This window comes from Leptodactylus fuscus, chromosome 1 (genome assembly GCF_031893055.1).
Source record: "Leptodactylus fuscus isolate aLepFus1 chromosome 1, aLepFus1.hap2, whole genome shotgun sequence".
In the NCBI taxonomy this organism is placed as follows: Eukaryota; Metazoa; Chordata; class Amphibia; order Anura; family Leptodactylidae; genus Leptodactylus; species Leptodactylus fuscus.
The window spans coordinates 345,459,862-345,474,820 of record NC_134265.1 but is presented as its reverse complement, the minus strand read 5'-3'; the positions used below and the strand labels follow the sequence as shown (position 1 = coordinate 345,474,820).

General features: G+C 41.1%; 1 protein-coding gene across 1 annotated transcript; it reads right to left on the bottom strand.

Annotated features, from left to right (window-relative positions):
* Nucleotides 1-11,503: 11,503 nt before the first annotated feature.
* On the bottom strand, nt 11,504-14,607 carry FGFBP1 (fibroblast growth factor binding protein 1). The gene is made up of 2 exons (XM_075266519.1): nt 14,508-14,607; nt 11,504-12,428 (listed from the first exon to the last, which is right to left on the bottom strand). Exon 2 carries the CDS (start codon nt 12,422-12,424, stop codon nt 11,744-11,746), a length of 681 nt encoding a protein of 226 aa, XP_075122620.1. The 5' UTR covers nt 12,425-12,428; nt 14,508-14,607; the 3' UTR covers nt 11,504-11,743.
* Between the last annotated feature and the right edge of the window lie 352 nt (nt 14,608-14,959).

Below are 14,959 nucleotides of genomic sequence, written 5' to 3'. Positions count from 1 at the left end.
CCCCATCGCTGCAAGAGAACTAATTTGCATACCGGTAAAAAACGGTATTTCTAAGGAACGGCGCGGCGGAGATCACATCTAAAGGTAAGAGACGAATAGCCTTTCTAAAGACTACTCCAACGTCTTATCCACAAAAAAAGAGGTTTTAATGGTAGAATCCCTTTAAATGAACAATGTGGGCCACTCACAGTGAACTTCATGGGCTGATACTAAACAATTGAGAAGCTTTCCTGCTATGACTAATGTATTCTATAGTAAGACATTCCTTATCCTTTAGTCATCTGTATTCTGAAATAGTGCCGCTCACTTGCTCTTTATTGTCAGTGTAAACACTGATCTAATCTTCAGAGAAATCTAACATTGTTTAATCAAATGCTAACATGGTTTTCCTGGAATGGCAAATGAATTAATAAAAAGAAATTACTGAATGTCACTAATGTTGAAAGGTTTTGTGATGTCACATCAGTTTATTTATTTATTACGCTTACTTGTATAGCACCGTCATATGACAAAGCACTTTACAGATATTGTCAGTCATGATGCCATATAGGGCTCACAATCTTAAAGGGATTAGACCACTAAATAGCTATTTTTTCTGCTTTAGATGTCAGAATAGCCTTTAGAAAGGCTATTCGTCTCTTACCTTTAGATGTGGTCTCCGCGGCGCTGTTCCTTAGAAATCCCGGTTTTTACCGGTATGCTAATGAGTTCTCTCGCAGCAATGGGGGCGGGCCCCAGCGCTCAAACGGCGATGGGGGCGTCCCCACTGCTGCCTGAGAGCTCTCTCCAGCGACGTCTCCTTCTTCAGCTGCATCCTCCCCTTCTCTCGTTGTCTTCCTTCTACGTCAGCTCGGACGCCTGCCTAGTCGGCTCTGCCAGCGAGACACTAGTAGAGCCGACTGCGCATGCCAGTCAGTGGCCATATTTTGTTCAGTATAGACTTAGAGGAGCGTACTGCACGTGCGCGCAATTGCGGTCTCGAAAAAACGGCCGCCGGCCGGCATGCGCAGGGAGGATGCAGCTGAAGATGGAGGCGTCACTGGAGAGAGTTCTCTGGCAGCAGTGGGGACGCCCCCATCACCATTTGAGCGATGGGACCCGCCCCCATTGCTGCGAGAGAACTCATTTGCATATCGGTAAAAAACGGTATTTCTAAGGAACGGCGGCGCGGAGACCACGTATAAAGGTAAGAGACGAATAGCCTTTCCAAAGGCTATTCCGACGTCTAAAGGACAAAAAATACATATTTAGCGGTAGAATCCCTTTAAATCCCCATCACTATGTTTTTCTAGTGTGGGAGGAAATCGAAGGACCCAGAGCAAAACCACATAAAGGGTGCGTTCACACGATGTAACGTGGAGCGTGATCTGGCACGTCTACAAAATAACGTGGCGTATACGCTCGTAACTCCTATTGAAATAAATGGGATCTTTTTGAGCGCGCAAACTGCTGACACGTGTAGACGTGCCAGATCATGCTCCACGTTACATCGTGTGAACACACCCAAACACGGGAAGAACATACAATCTCCTTGTAGAGGTCATTCTTGCCTGAATTCGAACCAAGGACTCCAGTTCTGCAAGACAACAGTGCTAACCAAAGGACTATCCTTGTTCTTATAGCTACAGAGCATACATGAAATAATGTGCAATTCTGTAATTTTTTGCATTTTGTTTTTATGATGTTTATTCTCCATAAAAAGTGACACGGCAACTTTGATCCAATACGTGAATAATGTGTGTTTTAGGTCATTCTGATTATGGCAATATCATATTTATATCAGTATATAACTGCATAAAATGCCATTTTGTAAAAAACTATTTATTTTCTGATGTCATGAGCTTTTTGTGCTGATGGATTTTAGCTATATTAGGGTTCTTTTTTTTTTACGGACAAGTTGCAGTTTTTATTGGTATTTTTTTCTGTTATTTAAAACTTTCTGAACGCTTTTTATTGTTTTTGGGGGAAACAAGGTGACACATTAAAACTAGAGATGAGCGAGTAGTATTCGATCGAGTAGTTATTCAATCGAATAGTACGGTATTCGAAATACTCTTACTCGATCGAGTACCACTCGCTATTCGAATGTAAAAGTTCGATGCAGAACCAGCGTTGATTGGCCGAATGCTATACAGTCGGCCAATCAACGCTGGTTCTTCTCCTACCTTTAGAAGTCTTCTCCGTGCAGCTTCCCCGCGGCCTCTTCCGGCTCTGAATTCACTCTGCCAGGCATCGGGCCTGGGCAGAGCCAACTGCGCATGTCCGCTTGTAGTGCTTGTAGTGCGGGCATGCACAGTCGGCTCTGCCCAGGCCCGATGCCTGGCAGAGTGAATTCAGAGCCGGAAGATGTCACGGGGACGCTGCACGGAGAAGACTTCTCGGAGGATCCAGCCCGACTCTCACTCGTGGACTTGGTAAGTATAATTTGATCGAACGTTGCCTACCCCTGAAATGAGCATTTTCCCCCCATAGACTATAATAGGATTCAATATTCGATTCGAGTAGTCGAATATTGAGGGGCTACTCGAAACGAATATCCAACCTCGAACATTTTACTGTTCGCTCATCTCTAATTAAAACACATTAATTTGCACATTGCAGTATTTTTTTTTTTTTTTTTAGGCATTGACTGTGAGGGAAAAATCATGTCATTTTTGATTAATCTGAATTGATAGAAAACAATGATACTTAATGTTTATTTTTGGAATGGGAGAGGTTTGTTTTTAACTTTCTATTTATTTTTTTTTACACTTTTTTTTTTTTTTAAAAAAAAGCTCTTTACTGTCTCACAAGGGGATTTGAACCTGACTTCACTCGATCTCCTGTACTATATACTGCAATAAACCAATGTGTGGTAGGGAAAAGTCAGCCCGGAGACCAGATTGGCCTTCTGGCTGACGTGACAGCCCCTTGGAACCCTGCGATCTCACCACAGGGAATCGGAAGGTATGAAGGAATGATGCTCCCTTTCCTAGATGCCCAGATGCCAATGGTCACATATGTTACGACTCTTGCAGGTAGCCCAGGTTACAGTTGTTAAATAAAGCTGAAACCTGGAAGTGATAACTCCTATGCCTGCTAAAGAACTGTGCCGTACATTTACAGCGCTGTGCATTACCTACAGTCCTATGAAAAAGTTTGGGCACCCCTATTAATCTTAATCATTTTTAGTTCTAAATATTTTGGTGTTTGCAGCAGCCATTTCAGTTTGATATATCTAATAACTGATGGACACAGTAATATTTCAGGATTGAAATGAGGTTTATTGTACTAACAGAAAATGTGCAATATGCATTAAACCAAAATTTGACCGGTGCAAAAGTATGGGCACCTCAACAGAAAAGTGACATTAATATTTAGTACATCCTCCTTTTGCAAAGATAACAGCCTCTAGTCGCTTCCTGTAGATTTTAATCAGTTCCTGGATCCTGGATAAAGGTATTTTGGACAAACAATTCAAGTTCAGTTAAGTTAGATGGTCGCCGAGCATGGACAGCCCGCTACCAATCATCCCACAGATGTTCAATGATATTCAGGTCTGGGGACTGGGATGGCCATTCCAGAACATTGTAATTGTTCCTCTGCATGAATGCCTGAGGATTTGGAGCGGTGTTTTGGATCATTGTCTTGCTGAAATATCCATCCCCGGTGTAACTTCAACTTCGTCACTGATTCTTGAACATTATTCTCAAGAATCTGCTGATACTGAGTGGAATCCATGCGACCCTCAACTTTAACAAGATTCCCGATGCCGGCATTGGCCACACAGCCCCAAAGCATGATGGAACCTCCACCAAATTTTACAGTGGGTAGCATGTGTTTTTCTTGGAATGCTGTTTCTTTTTGGACGCCATGCATAACGCCTTTTTTTATAACCAAACAACTCAATTTTTGTTTCCAAAATGAAGCTGCCTTGTCCAAATGTGCTTTTTCATACCTCAGGCAACTCTATTTGTGGCGTACGTGCAGAAACGGCTTCTTTCTCATCACTCTCCCATACAGCTTCTATTTGTGCAAAGTGCGCTGTATAGTTGACCGATGCACAGTGACACCATCTGCAGCAAGATGATGCTGCAGCTCTTTGGAGGTGGTCTGTGGATTGTCCTTGACTGTTCTCACCATTCTTCTTCTCTGCCTTTCTGATATTTTTCTTGGCCTGCCACTTCTGGACTTAACAAGAACTGTCCCTGTGGTCTTCCATTTCCTTACTATGTTCCTCACAGTGGAAACTGACAGGTTAAATCTCTGAGACAACTTTTTGTATCCTTCCCCTGAACAACTATGTTGAACAATCTTTGTTTTCAGATCATTTGAGAGTTGTTTTGAGTAGCCCATGATGCCACTCTTCAGAGGAGATTCAAATAGGAGAACAACTTGCAATTGGCCACCTTAAATACCTTTTCTTATGATTGGATACATCTGGTTATGAAGGTCAAAGCTCACTGAGGTTACAAAACCAATTTTGTGCTTCAGTAAGTCAGTAAAAAGTAGTTAGGGGAATTCAAATCAATAAAATGATAAGGGTGCCCATACTTTCGCACCGGTCAAATTTTGGTTTAATGCATATTGCACATTTTCTGTTAGTACAATAAACCTCATTTCAATCCTGAAATATTACTGTGTCCATCAGTTATTAGATATATCAAACTGAAATGGCTGTTGCAAACACCAAAATATTTAGAACAAAAAATGATTAAGATTAATAGGGGTGCCCAAACTTTTTCATAGGACTGTATACACTCAGCATGATGTAGTGGTACAGTGCAGAGCGGGAAACGGTTAAATATATATATATATATATATATATATATATATATATATATATATATATCTCACAAGTCAGCATTCATTACCTTACATTTACTTTGTAGGGACAAACAATCATCAATAGATTCCATTATTTTATGGAAAATAAGTAATAAATGAGAGCAGGTGGCCGAGTAGTCAGTTTCAGCTGTGAAAATGTGCAGTGTATGAGAATGAACAGGGCTTGTAGATTTCAGCACGTATCTGTCATATCATTTACACAATAATGCTGCTTTTTTCTTGTTTTTGGACTTCTCAGGTGTTCAAAGGAATTTTACATGCATTACCCAACAGCAGAAATATAAAGCCGTAAAACAGGTTATTTGATAATCTGATTATGGCAATAAACTATTTAAAGGTAGCGTTTTTGTATAGTTGTAATAAGACATGGAAATATGCATATTCATTAAGTCACATTATACCTACACTATATAGACAGAGATATTGAAACACCTACACTATTGGAACCTACTCATTACACCTACACTGTTGGCGCTGGGGGAAGAACCGCAATGCGTTTACGTCGCGGTTGTTCCCGCAGAGCTTTAACTCGGCGGTTCTGGCCCGTGAGGCCTTAGCCTCAACCAAGCAGAACAGTGAGTTTTTGTCTGCGAATTTTGATGCTTTTTCTGCAGAGTTTTCGCAACACATTCATCATGCTGCGTTTATGCTGCGGTTTTCACACTTTCCATAGAAATCTATGGAGGGAAAAACTCAGTGTTTCCGCAACTATAATTAACATGCTATGTTTTTCAAAAACGCAGCTTTTCCGCAGCGTTTTTTTCCGCAATGTGGGGCTAGGATTACACAAAATTGCATTCACTATGCTGGTACTGTAAAACGCAGCAATTTTTTCTGCTGCGTTTCCGCAATGTCCAAAAACGCTGTGTTTCCGCCCAGTAGGGCCTTAGCCATAGGGAGTATTTATTGTGAGGTCAGGTTTACTTTTTAGTCATGTCATTGGAAAATGTCACTTTTCATTAACATTTTTATCAGATATAATACTGTGAAAAACGGGGGTTCAGCACTTTTCACTTTTTTTTTTTGCACTACACCGTTCATTGAATAGGAGAAATATTTTTATAAGTTAGTAGACCAGGCGGTTTCAAACACAGATACCTAATGTGTACACTTTTTTACAGTAATTTTTTACTTTTATATGTATTCTAGAGAAATGGGGGTGATTATATATATATATATATATATATATATATATATATATATATATATATATACATTGAACCCCAGGGGGCCTGATCACTAATGTGCAATACATTATAATGCTAATGCCTTGAAATGTATCGCAAAATACCAGCAAATGAATTCCAGACAATCTCATTCCTCCTCAAAATGGTGGCGCCCGTGCGCCGCTGGGAAAATAGCACCTTGGCCTTAATGCCTGACAGCCCGACCTCCGCCATACTATTACGGCGCATGTTGGGAACATGTACTTTTACTTGCATTATGCTAATGATAAAGCATTCCCATCTTTTGCACATGTTACTAGTCTCCTTCATTCCCCCATGCTGTCAGCCCATCACTGTTCATCAAACCCTCCGACCACTCACAGAAGAATGCTTGTTTAGACAATTGCTTCTTTCATCAGTGATGACATCACACTCATGGTGGGCGTGGCCCCTGAAGTCATGTGCAAAAAGAACAGCACTTGATCAGGACCAGTAAGGGAGTGATTTCAACAGATATTGTGTTGGTCACACATCTCTGAAAAAGGGTAAAAAAAAAAAAAAAATTATATGGTCTCGGTTAAAAAAATTAATTTCTCCACATTTTTTGTTTGTAAAAAGAAAATAATTGGAAAACCCCTTTAAGTTCAGTTATTTTATATGCTTTTTTTCAGTCAGTATGACTCATTCATATCTATTGAAAATGTAAAGCTTTTGGAAACTCCCAGAAAATCCATAACACTTATTTTTTTCTTTAATCATTTGTATTACATATTAATCTTCTAATCATATCAATCTTGTGAACAGTGTTTAATGATTTCCTGTTTTTATAGGCAAGCATTCTTTAAACACGTCCGGACCGCCCATAGACTTTATACGTCTGGGAAGTGGTTACCTGGTTCTGACAGGACGTACCGGTATGTCCAGTCAGAACACAGCAGCTGCTGAAGCTGGGAGCCGGCTGTAACTTCAGCCGGAGATCCCAGAGATGGCAGCGAAGGTTTATTCCCTTCCCTGCCTTCTCGATCACTGTGTATACAGCGCTCAATGATGCGGCCGCCCTCTGACCCGGTGGTCACGTGATCCGCCGGGAGCAGCGTTTTGCAAGAGCTGCTGGGTCCTACCGGACCGCGTATACAGCGTGCAGGAGGCTGTATTCCTCCTGCAACTGAGACTAAATGTACCAGCCTCCGTTGCAGGGGAAATCAGCCTCTGTAACAAATAAAAAAAGTGATCAGATGTCCCTAAAGGTCTCTTATGACCTTATGGGGACACCATCTGAAAAAAAAATATATATATATATATATATATATATATATATATATATAGTAAAAAAGTTTTTAAAAAATGGAAATAAAATAATAATAATAAAAAATAATAATAGTACGCTAATAAAACGCTGTTATTAAAGGTTATAGCCCCACCCCGACAACACCATACAAAATAAAAATTACTGTAACGGAGAGGAAAAACTATTTTATAAAGTTTTTCAGTGACATAAATTGAATAACCAGACACAATTTCCCTCCTATTTTGTTTATATTTTCCCAGATATAAAAAAAAATTAAAACACATTCGAAAATAAAAACAACATAAAAATAAAGCCCTATGTGTCCCCGAAAAAAAGACGCAAAAATTAGTTGACTGAGACATACGAGAAAAATGTTACAGCCCTCAAAACCGCATATACAAAAAAAACCGAAAATGTGTCTGGTCCTGGACCACAAATTGGCCCGGTACTGAAGTGGTTAAACCAAGTGCACATGCTCTTCCATTGAAAGTTTCACTCACTAGCACGGGCCCAGTAACCAGAGATGGACAGGAAAACGGGATGTCAATACGGACACCAAAACTCCAACACATTTCTAAGCTAACATCACTACCAGACTCTCTAGTCTATGTGATAAAGTCCAAATTGCAGATGGTTATATGCATTTTTGGATAGTCTGAATGAGTACATAGGCACTGCTTACTGCATGTGTTTTGGGGATTGTTCAACACTATAGTTCATTTTCATTTTATCTATATCGTTAGTAGCTTGGTGCGTCCACTATCAGGTGTTAGATGCTCCAATCTTGTTATCTTTTTGATGTTTAACAAGTTTGTTCAGCCTGGTTCACATCTGGTTTAGCATTCCGTTCAGGGAGTCTGTTTGGGGACCTCCGAACGATAAACCTATACTCAAAGAAAAGCGATTACCTGGGAAAACAAGCAGACCCCATAGAGTATAATGGGGTCTGTATGGTTTCTGCTCGGTTTCCACACAAAACATGCAGAGAGAAAAGTAGTTTTTGCTCCACATGATTCGAGAGGAAACCCCACGAACCCCATTTTAGTCTATGGGTCCGCGTGTTTTCCCAGGTAACCGCTTTTCTATGCGTATAGGTTTCCATTTGGAGGGTCCCCAAGCGGACTCCCCGAACGGAATCCCAAACGCAGATGTGAACCAGGGGTAAATCACATTAAAGTTGCTCAATCAAAACGTATCGGGGCGGAGTTACTAATCCTATCTAATATTACACTATCTAATCTTAGCACCCCATGCATTTTAGATGAATCTAAACTGAGAGATTTTGAAGGGTTTGGGGAGCCACCTCATGTAGTTAGATTTCAATTAGCCAGGTCTTCTGTTCATGGGAGGAAAAGCTGCTGTCACATGGCAGGGGCTTTCTTATCTGTTTAGTAGACTCTTCAGTTGAGTAGAGTTGGACAAGATATCTGTCATCCAAAAAAGCACGTGGACAACAACAATCTCATGTATAACCGATTTTAGATTAGATAGTCTTACAATGTACCTGATGTCAACTGATAGACCGGCTGGGCATCCTTGTGTGAAAGGGTTACCCAAAAAACTGCACTAGAAACAATCGATGAAAACTCTGGAGCTTTCTTGGAGATACGTACACGTCTCCAAGAAAGCCCCAGAGTTTTCATCGGTTGTTTCATACAAGGACACGCAGCCTATCAGTTGGGGTTGTCAACTGCTTCTGGTTGAAAACCGACTCAATATTGGGTTAGTTTCCCCAACCAGGAACTACCCTAATGGACTATAGGTCGTTAGAAGCAGCAGAACTGAACCTCTCTTATCTCTGCCTGCTCCTAACATTATCAAGTTCTACACTTCCGACTTCTATGGTCAAAAATTTGAAAAACAAACTTTGGTGAGTTTTTGGGTTTACTTGCACAAACATTTTGTGACTTTAAAAATTTTTTTCCTCTTCACTTTTGAAAATTGGGTGGAAAAGCTGGCGTGGCTGGCTTGTTCATCTCATTTTCACCAGATTTATCAAATGCAACTTTTTAAAAGGCCACAAAAGTTGTTGGATTCTATTATAAAGTAGAGTGGTGGTGTAAAGAGTAAAGTAACATTCAAGACAGAAATGTTAAACATCAAAGTGCCAAATTTCAAACTTTAAAGGGATTCTACCATTAAAGCAACTTTTTTTCTAATTACCACGTCGGAATAGCATTAAGAAAGGCTATTCGTCTCCTACCTTTAGATGTGGTCTCCGTCGCGCCGTTCCTTAGAAATATCGGTACTTACCGGTATGCTAATGAGGTCTCGGCAGCAATGGGGGCGTTCTTCTTCTTCATCTGCCTCCTCCCCTTGTCTGTCGTCTTCTTTCTTCATCATGTCTGACGCCTGCGCAGTCGGCGGCCATATTTCCAAGGCTGCAATTGCGCGCATGTGCAGTACGCTCCTCACGTCTTCGCCGAACAGAGTGTACTGCGCATGCTCAGTAAGGTCCGTATAGCCCTCCGACGTGCGAGTGAACTCCTCCAGGCGTCGGAGGGCTGTACGGACCTTACCAAGCATGCCCAGTACACTCTGTTGGGCGAAGATGTGAGGAGCGTACTGCGCATGCGCACAATTGCAGCCTTGGAAATATGGCCACCGGCCGGCATGCACAGTCAGCTCTAACAGGGTCTTGCTGTCACAGCCGACTGCGCAAGCGTCAGACATAACAAAGAAAGAAGACGACAGACAAGGGGAGGAGGTAGATGAAGAAGAAGGACGACCCCATTGCTGCCGAGACCTCATTAGCATACCGGTAAGTACCGATATTTCTAAGGAACAGCGCAACGGAGACCACATCTAAAGGTAGGAGACGAATAGCCTTTCTCAAGGCTATTCCGACGTGGTAATTAGAAAAAAAGTTGCTTTAATGGTAGAATCCCTTTAAGAGGAATATTTTACCTACGCCAGTCTAAATAAAGTCCCTGACTGTCTCGAGATTTGAATGAATTATTAAGAGGCTCCGTCCTTTTAATAAATCAGGTGCACTCCCAGTCGCCAGAATTGAAAATGATCCCGGTCAGAAACTGACATCAATGTGAGGTATAATAAATTTGTAACTGCAAGGCCTTCCTGTCCCAGCCTGCCTTGCTCTCCATCCTACTCCTCTAACTTTCACAAAGAGTGGCCAATGAGGAGCAAAATGAATATCTTTGGATCATGAAAAGACTGTGTGCTAAAGATGCGACACGTTAACACCATCTGAGCACCCTTTGTCCTAAATGTACTTCTGCATTAAAACACAAAAATTTGTTAAAAATTAACAAATACACAATTAAAAACAAAGAAATGAAACACAACAAGCGAGTGATTTGATGAGTTTTTCCATTTATTTACAAAAGTAGTAGAGTTTCACTACAAAGTGGTTCTCCAGGTATATTTACATCTTACAAATGTTCTATCACATTCAAGATAGCGTAGCTTGTAAACTAAATATAACAAATCACTGAGTTGACAAAGAAGCTTAAAGGGATATCCTCATGTAATAAGTGGTTTGATATTGCTACAATGTATCATTACTTTATTGGAGGGTCTACTGTTATGGAAACCCAATGATGTGAAGGGGCTACAGTTCTAGTGTAGTAAACTATGCTACTGTTTCTCCTTGCACAATAGCACACAGACTGTATCAGACTGTATCACCATTCTCGTGCAGTTCCCCTACACAGGAGCATGGAAGGGCAGTTGAATCAGCACTGTGACATCTTCATAAGATCACTGGATGTCCCATGGTTGGAACCCTACTGATCATGAAGTGGTTGCATCTTCTAGCAATAGACCACCACTTTATAAAGTGGGAGTAACCTTTTATTAAAGTGTGTGAAATATAATAGATTTTGTTTCCCGGTCACATTCTCCAACCCCTTGTTTACATACAATGCCCTTCTTGTATAGAGAAGAATCCTGCACAGGTTCTCTCCACTCAAGAGGAAAGTGGATGGGACCCATGAAGGGTTGATCTCATCTTCTCACAGGCCCCTATGTGGTACTTGCAACCTTGGCATCTAAAGAGGACGGAGCCAAGACTCAGCTCAGGTTCATACTAACTATTGGGAAGGTATACCCTTGTCTTCTTGAGCTGAAGGTGCTGCCTCTGTGTCCCTCCATATAAGTATGTGTGAGTAACTGAGTTTTACAACCCCTCAGTGCTTAAATGTAACATAAATTTAACCAACCGTTGTTAAAAAAATCTTTATTTTATAAAAAAAAAACCATACAAAATGATATATCATACATAGCACTGTAGCAACGAATCAGTTCTACTAACTTTCACCAGTCCACAAATTAGAAAGTCGATTCATCTCGTACAATCCATATGCAGTATATGATTCTGAAGACGTAGATAAGAAATCTGTACAGGACTTTCGAGTTAAAATTTTAAATATAGGAGCATTTTTATACAGCAATAAAAAATAATAAAAATAAAAAATAATTTGTAATATTGAGCAAATGTGGCTTAGCAAGTTTTGTCTTGCACCATTGAGAAGAAGAAGGAGCAGAAGGAGCTCCATTCTCCACAGTACTCCTTGGCTAATCTCCGTCTCTCAAGGATATCTTCGTCCTCTACACAGTCTTTGTTCTCTTCGGCGACATCGACTTTTGTTGGGTTGGGCTGTTCTTGGACATTGTGTCCACGATTTGGTACCGGCACAGTAGGTAGGATATAAGTTAGATGTGCCTCGGCTGGTCCTTTCTTGCATTCCTTAGACTTTAGGACAGCTTTCTGGTCCTGGCAGATGTTCTTCTGCTTTTTCAGGGCGCGAGTGATTTGCTTCCAGTAATTCTTCTGGTTTGCGGCATACTTCGGGCATGCTGTAGGGTTTCCTCCGTAGGTGCAGGATACTTTTGTTTCCCCTTTGGTACATTCAACATTTAAAGCCACAGTTTCAGTCCCAGATACTGACCAAATGCAATCTGCTTTGTCTTTACTGTGGAATTTTCCTTGAAGTGAGCCTTTTCCTCCTTTAGCACCCCTCTCTTTTTCTCCATTACGAGACGGAGCTTTTTGCTTTTCCTCTTTTTCAGCCCCTTTCTGTTTGCCTTTTCTTCCTTCTTTTTGCTTATTTCCTTCCACTAGGAGTATCTGTGATATCAGGAGGGTCGCCACAGTGAGCAGGGCAAACTTTGTCAGCTTCATGGTGCTGTTGGTAAGAAATCGAAAGATGACATCATTAGTATACCTGAATATAAAGGGATCCGGTCATCATATCCCAACATATCAGCCCTGCAGATAGATAGTTTAGGGTCACCTAAATCAAATGGTGTTTTGTCAATATGCAAATGAGAGGTAAGCAGTAACACCCTCATTGCTCCAAAGAGCTCATTTGCATAATGACAAAAAATTCTCAGCAGTGGAAATTCCAATTCACAAGAGACTAACCTATCCCACTGTATACTTTGCAACCCTCCATTGAAGGTATATGTCAGGAGATCCTATTGACAGATCTTCATGTAACCACAACATTGGATGTGAACTGAGTCTATACTATTAACTACAGTGCGACATGATTTGAGGGTATGATTCACACTTTACAAAGGATCTCATGTCTATAAGACCAAGATAAGCGGAAGTTACAACTTTGATGCTCTTTGCAGTTGACATCTATTTGAAGTGTGACTCAAGCAAGGTAAAGTTGAATCACGCAGTTACTTGACTCACTTTACAGTTTGTAGCCTTAAAGGGGTTGTCCAAGTGTAGATATTGATAGTAGATCAAAAATATCACATCAGTAGTGGTCAAATACCAAGGGGTCCAAAATGGCGCGAGAAGATTCTGCCAATTTAGCTGAACTGCAGTAGAGCAGCCACAGATGCAAAAGTGGCGGATCTTTAGCGCACCAATGATGTGACAAATTTTTTCCTTCTGTATGTGAGGCAGGGTGGGGACCAAGAGACCAAGGAGGGGATGTCTAGCCCAAAAAGTTTACTATAACTCGCACAAGAAAGCTGGTGTGAGTTATATCTGAAATCTACGCCTACATCATTGACTGGTATGGATTTCAATTCCAGATTATGGAAGTGCATCTGAATCATTAAAGGGGCTCTATCAGCAAAATCATGCTGATAGAGCCCCACATATGCGTGAATAGCCTTTAAAAAGGCTATTCAGGCACCGTAAAAGTTATATTAAACTACCCCCCCGTTTTAAAATAACCTAAAAAAGAATGTGATCTACTTACGGATCGTGCACGCTGGACGGGCATTCAGGGTGTGTCTTCATCTTCTTCCACGCCTCTTCTTCCTCCGATGTCCTCCGTTCCTGTCCTCCTCCGGCGCTCGCTCGCAGACACTGATATTAAAAAAACGGCCTGGGCGCATGCGCAGTACCATGCGGCTTCTACTACAGCTACTGCGCATGCGCCCAGGCTATCACTGTCCGTTCTCGAGCGCTGGAGGAAGACGGGACCGGAGGACATCGGAGGAAGAAGAGGCGTGGAAGAAGATGAAGACACACCCTGAATGCCCGCCCAGCGTGCACGTTCGGTAAGTAGAGCACATTCTTTTTTAGGTTATTATTTTAAAACAAGGGGGTAGTTTAATATAACATTTACGGTGCCTGAATAGCCTTTTCAAAGGCTATTCACGCATGTGTGGGGCTCTAGCAGCATGATTTTGCTGATAGAGCCCCTTTAAGGGGTTAGATCCCCCTAAGAATTCAGTCGGAGACGTCTATAGAACACCAATGTTAACAAATTCCCCTTAGTGTATGGAGTCTAGCTTCATACATTGTGCAGTTACAGTGACGCGGGTCAATGGGGTTCTTAGACTGCTACTGATCCAATATTCATGAGCCATCTCAAGGATAGGTCATCGATGGCTACACTTTGGGACCCTGTTTAAAGGAATACCATGCCACAGGAATTCAAAGACCACCAACTAGTAAATCCTTGTGTCTTACAGAGTATCAGGTTTGTTCTCAGTATTACCTTGTCCTACCATCCCTGATATCTATAAGAAGTCTACATCAATGTATGTGAGGTCAATAGCTGATTATTGTAACTTTAACTGAAAAATACTTAGACCCTAATGGGTGATTAGTTCTCTGAACATCTATGAATACAGTTTTCATTAACTAGTAATATAAATCATACATACTATTGTTATATTGTATTATGTCATCTAAGATTGTCTCTTAGATAAACTTCATATGCCATTCAATGGACTGTGAAGAACATTGCCACGCTATGAGGAAATGACTAGAGAAATCTCATTCTGCATACCTTGTGGTTTGTAGGTTTCCTCCTCGGATGTCTTCTGTTGCAGTGTTGTGTCACATGTGTTCCTAGTTGTAAATGAGAGGTATTTATAAAGTGTAGAGGACACACCTAAGCTCAGGATTACGACACAAGTCTTCCAATATTTGTTTCAAGACTCGTAGGAGACACACCTCCTGGATATAGGCCAGTGTAAGATGTGCTACCTGACAACCGTAATACTGGATTTCCTTTTGTTGTTTCATTGTTTGCTGCCAAATTACCTGCTTTACCGACGACCACAAAGTCTTTCATGTACCAGCATAAGCCCTCTTCCGGACTCTACCTGTAATGCAGGCATCCTCACTATGCAGGAGAGCTGGTTTTCCTGTTCTGTCTGCACACAATTTTCTATACGTATGCGTTTAGACTTGTTTTTATTTCCCTGTGTTACTTTATTGTTAGTTTTTATGAAAGAT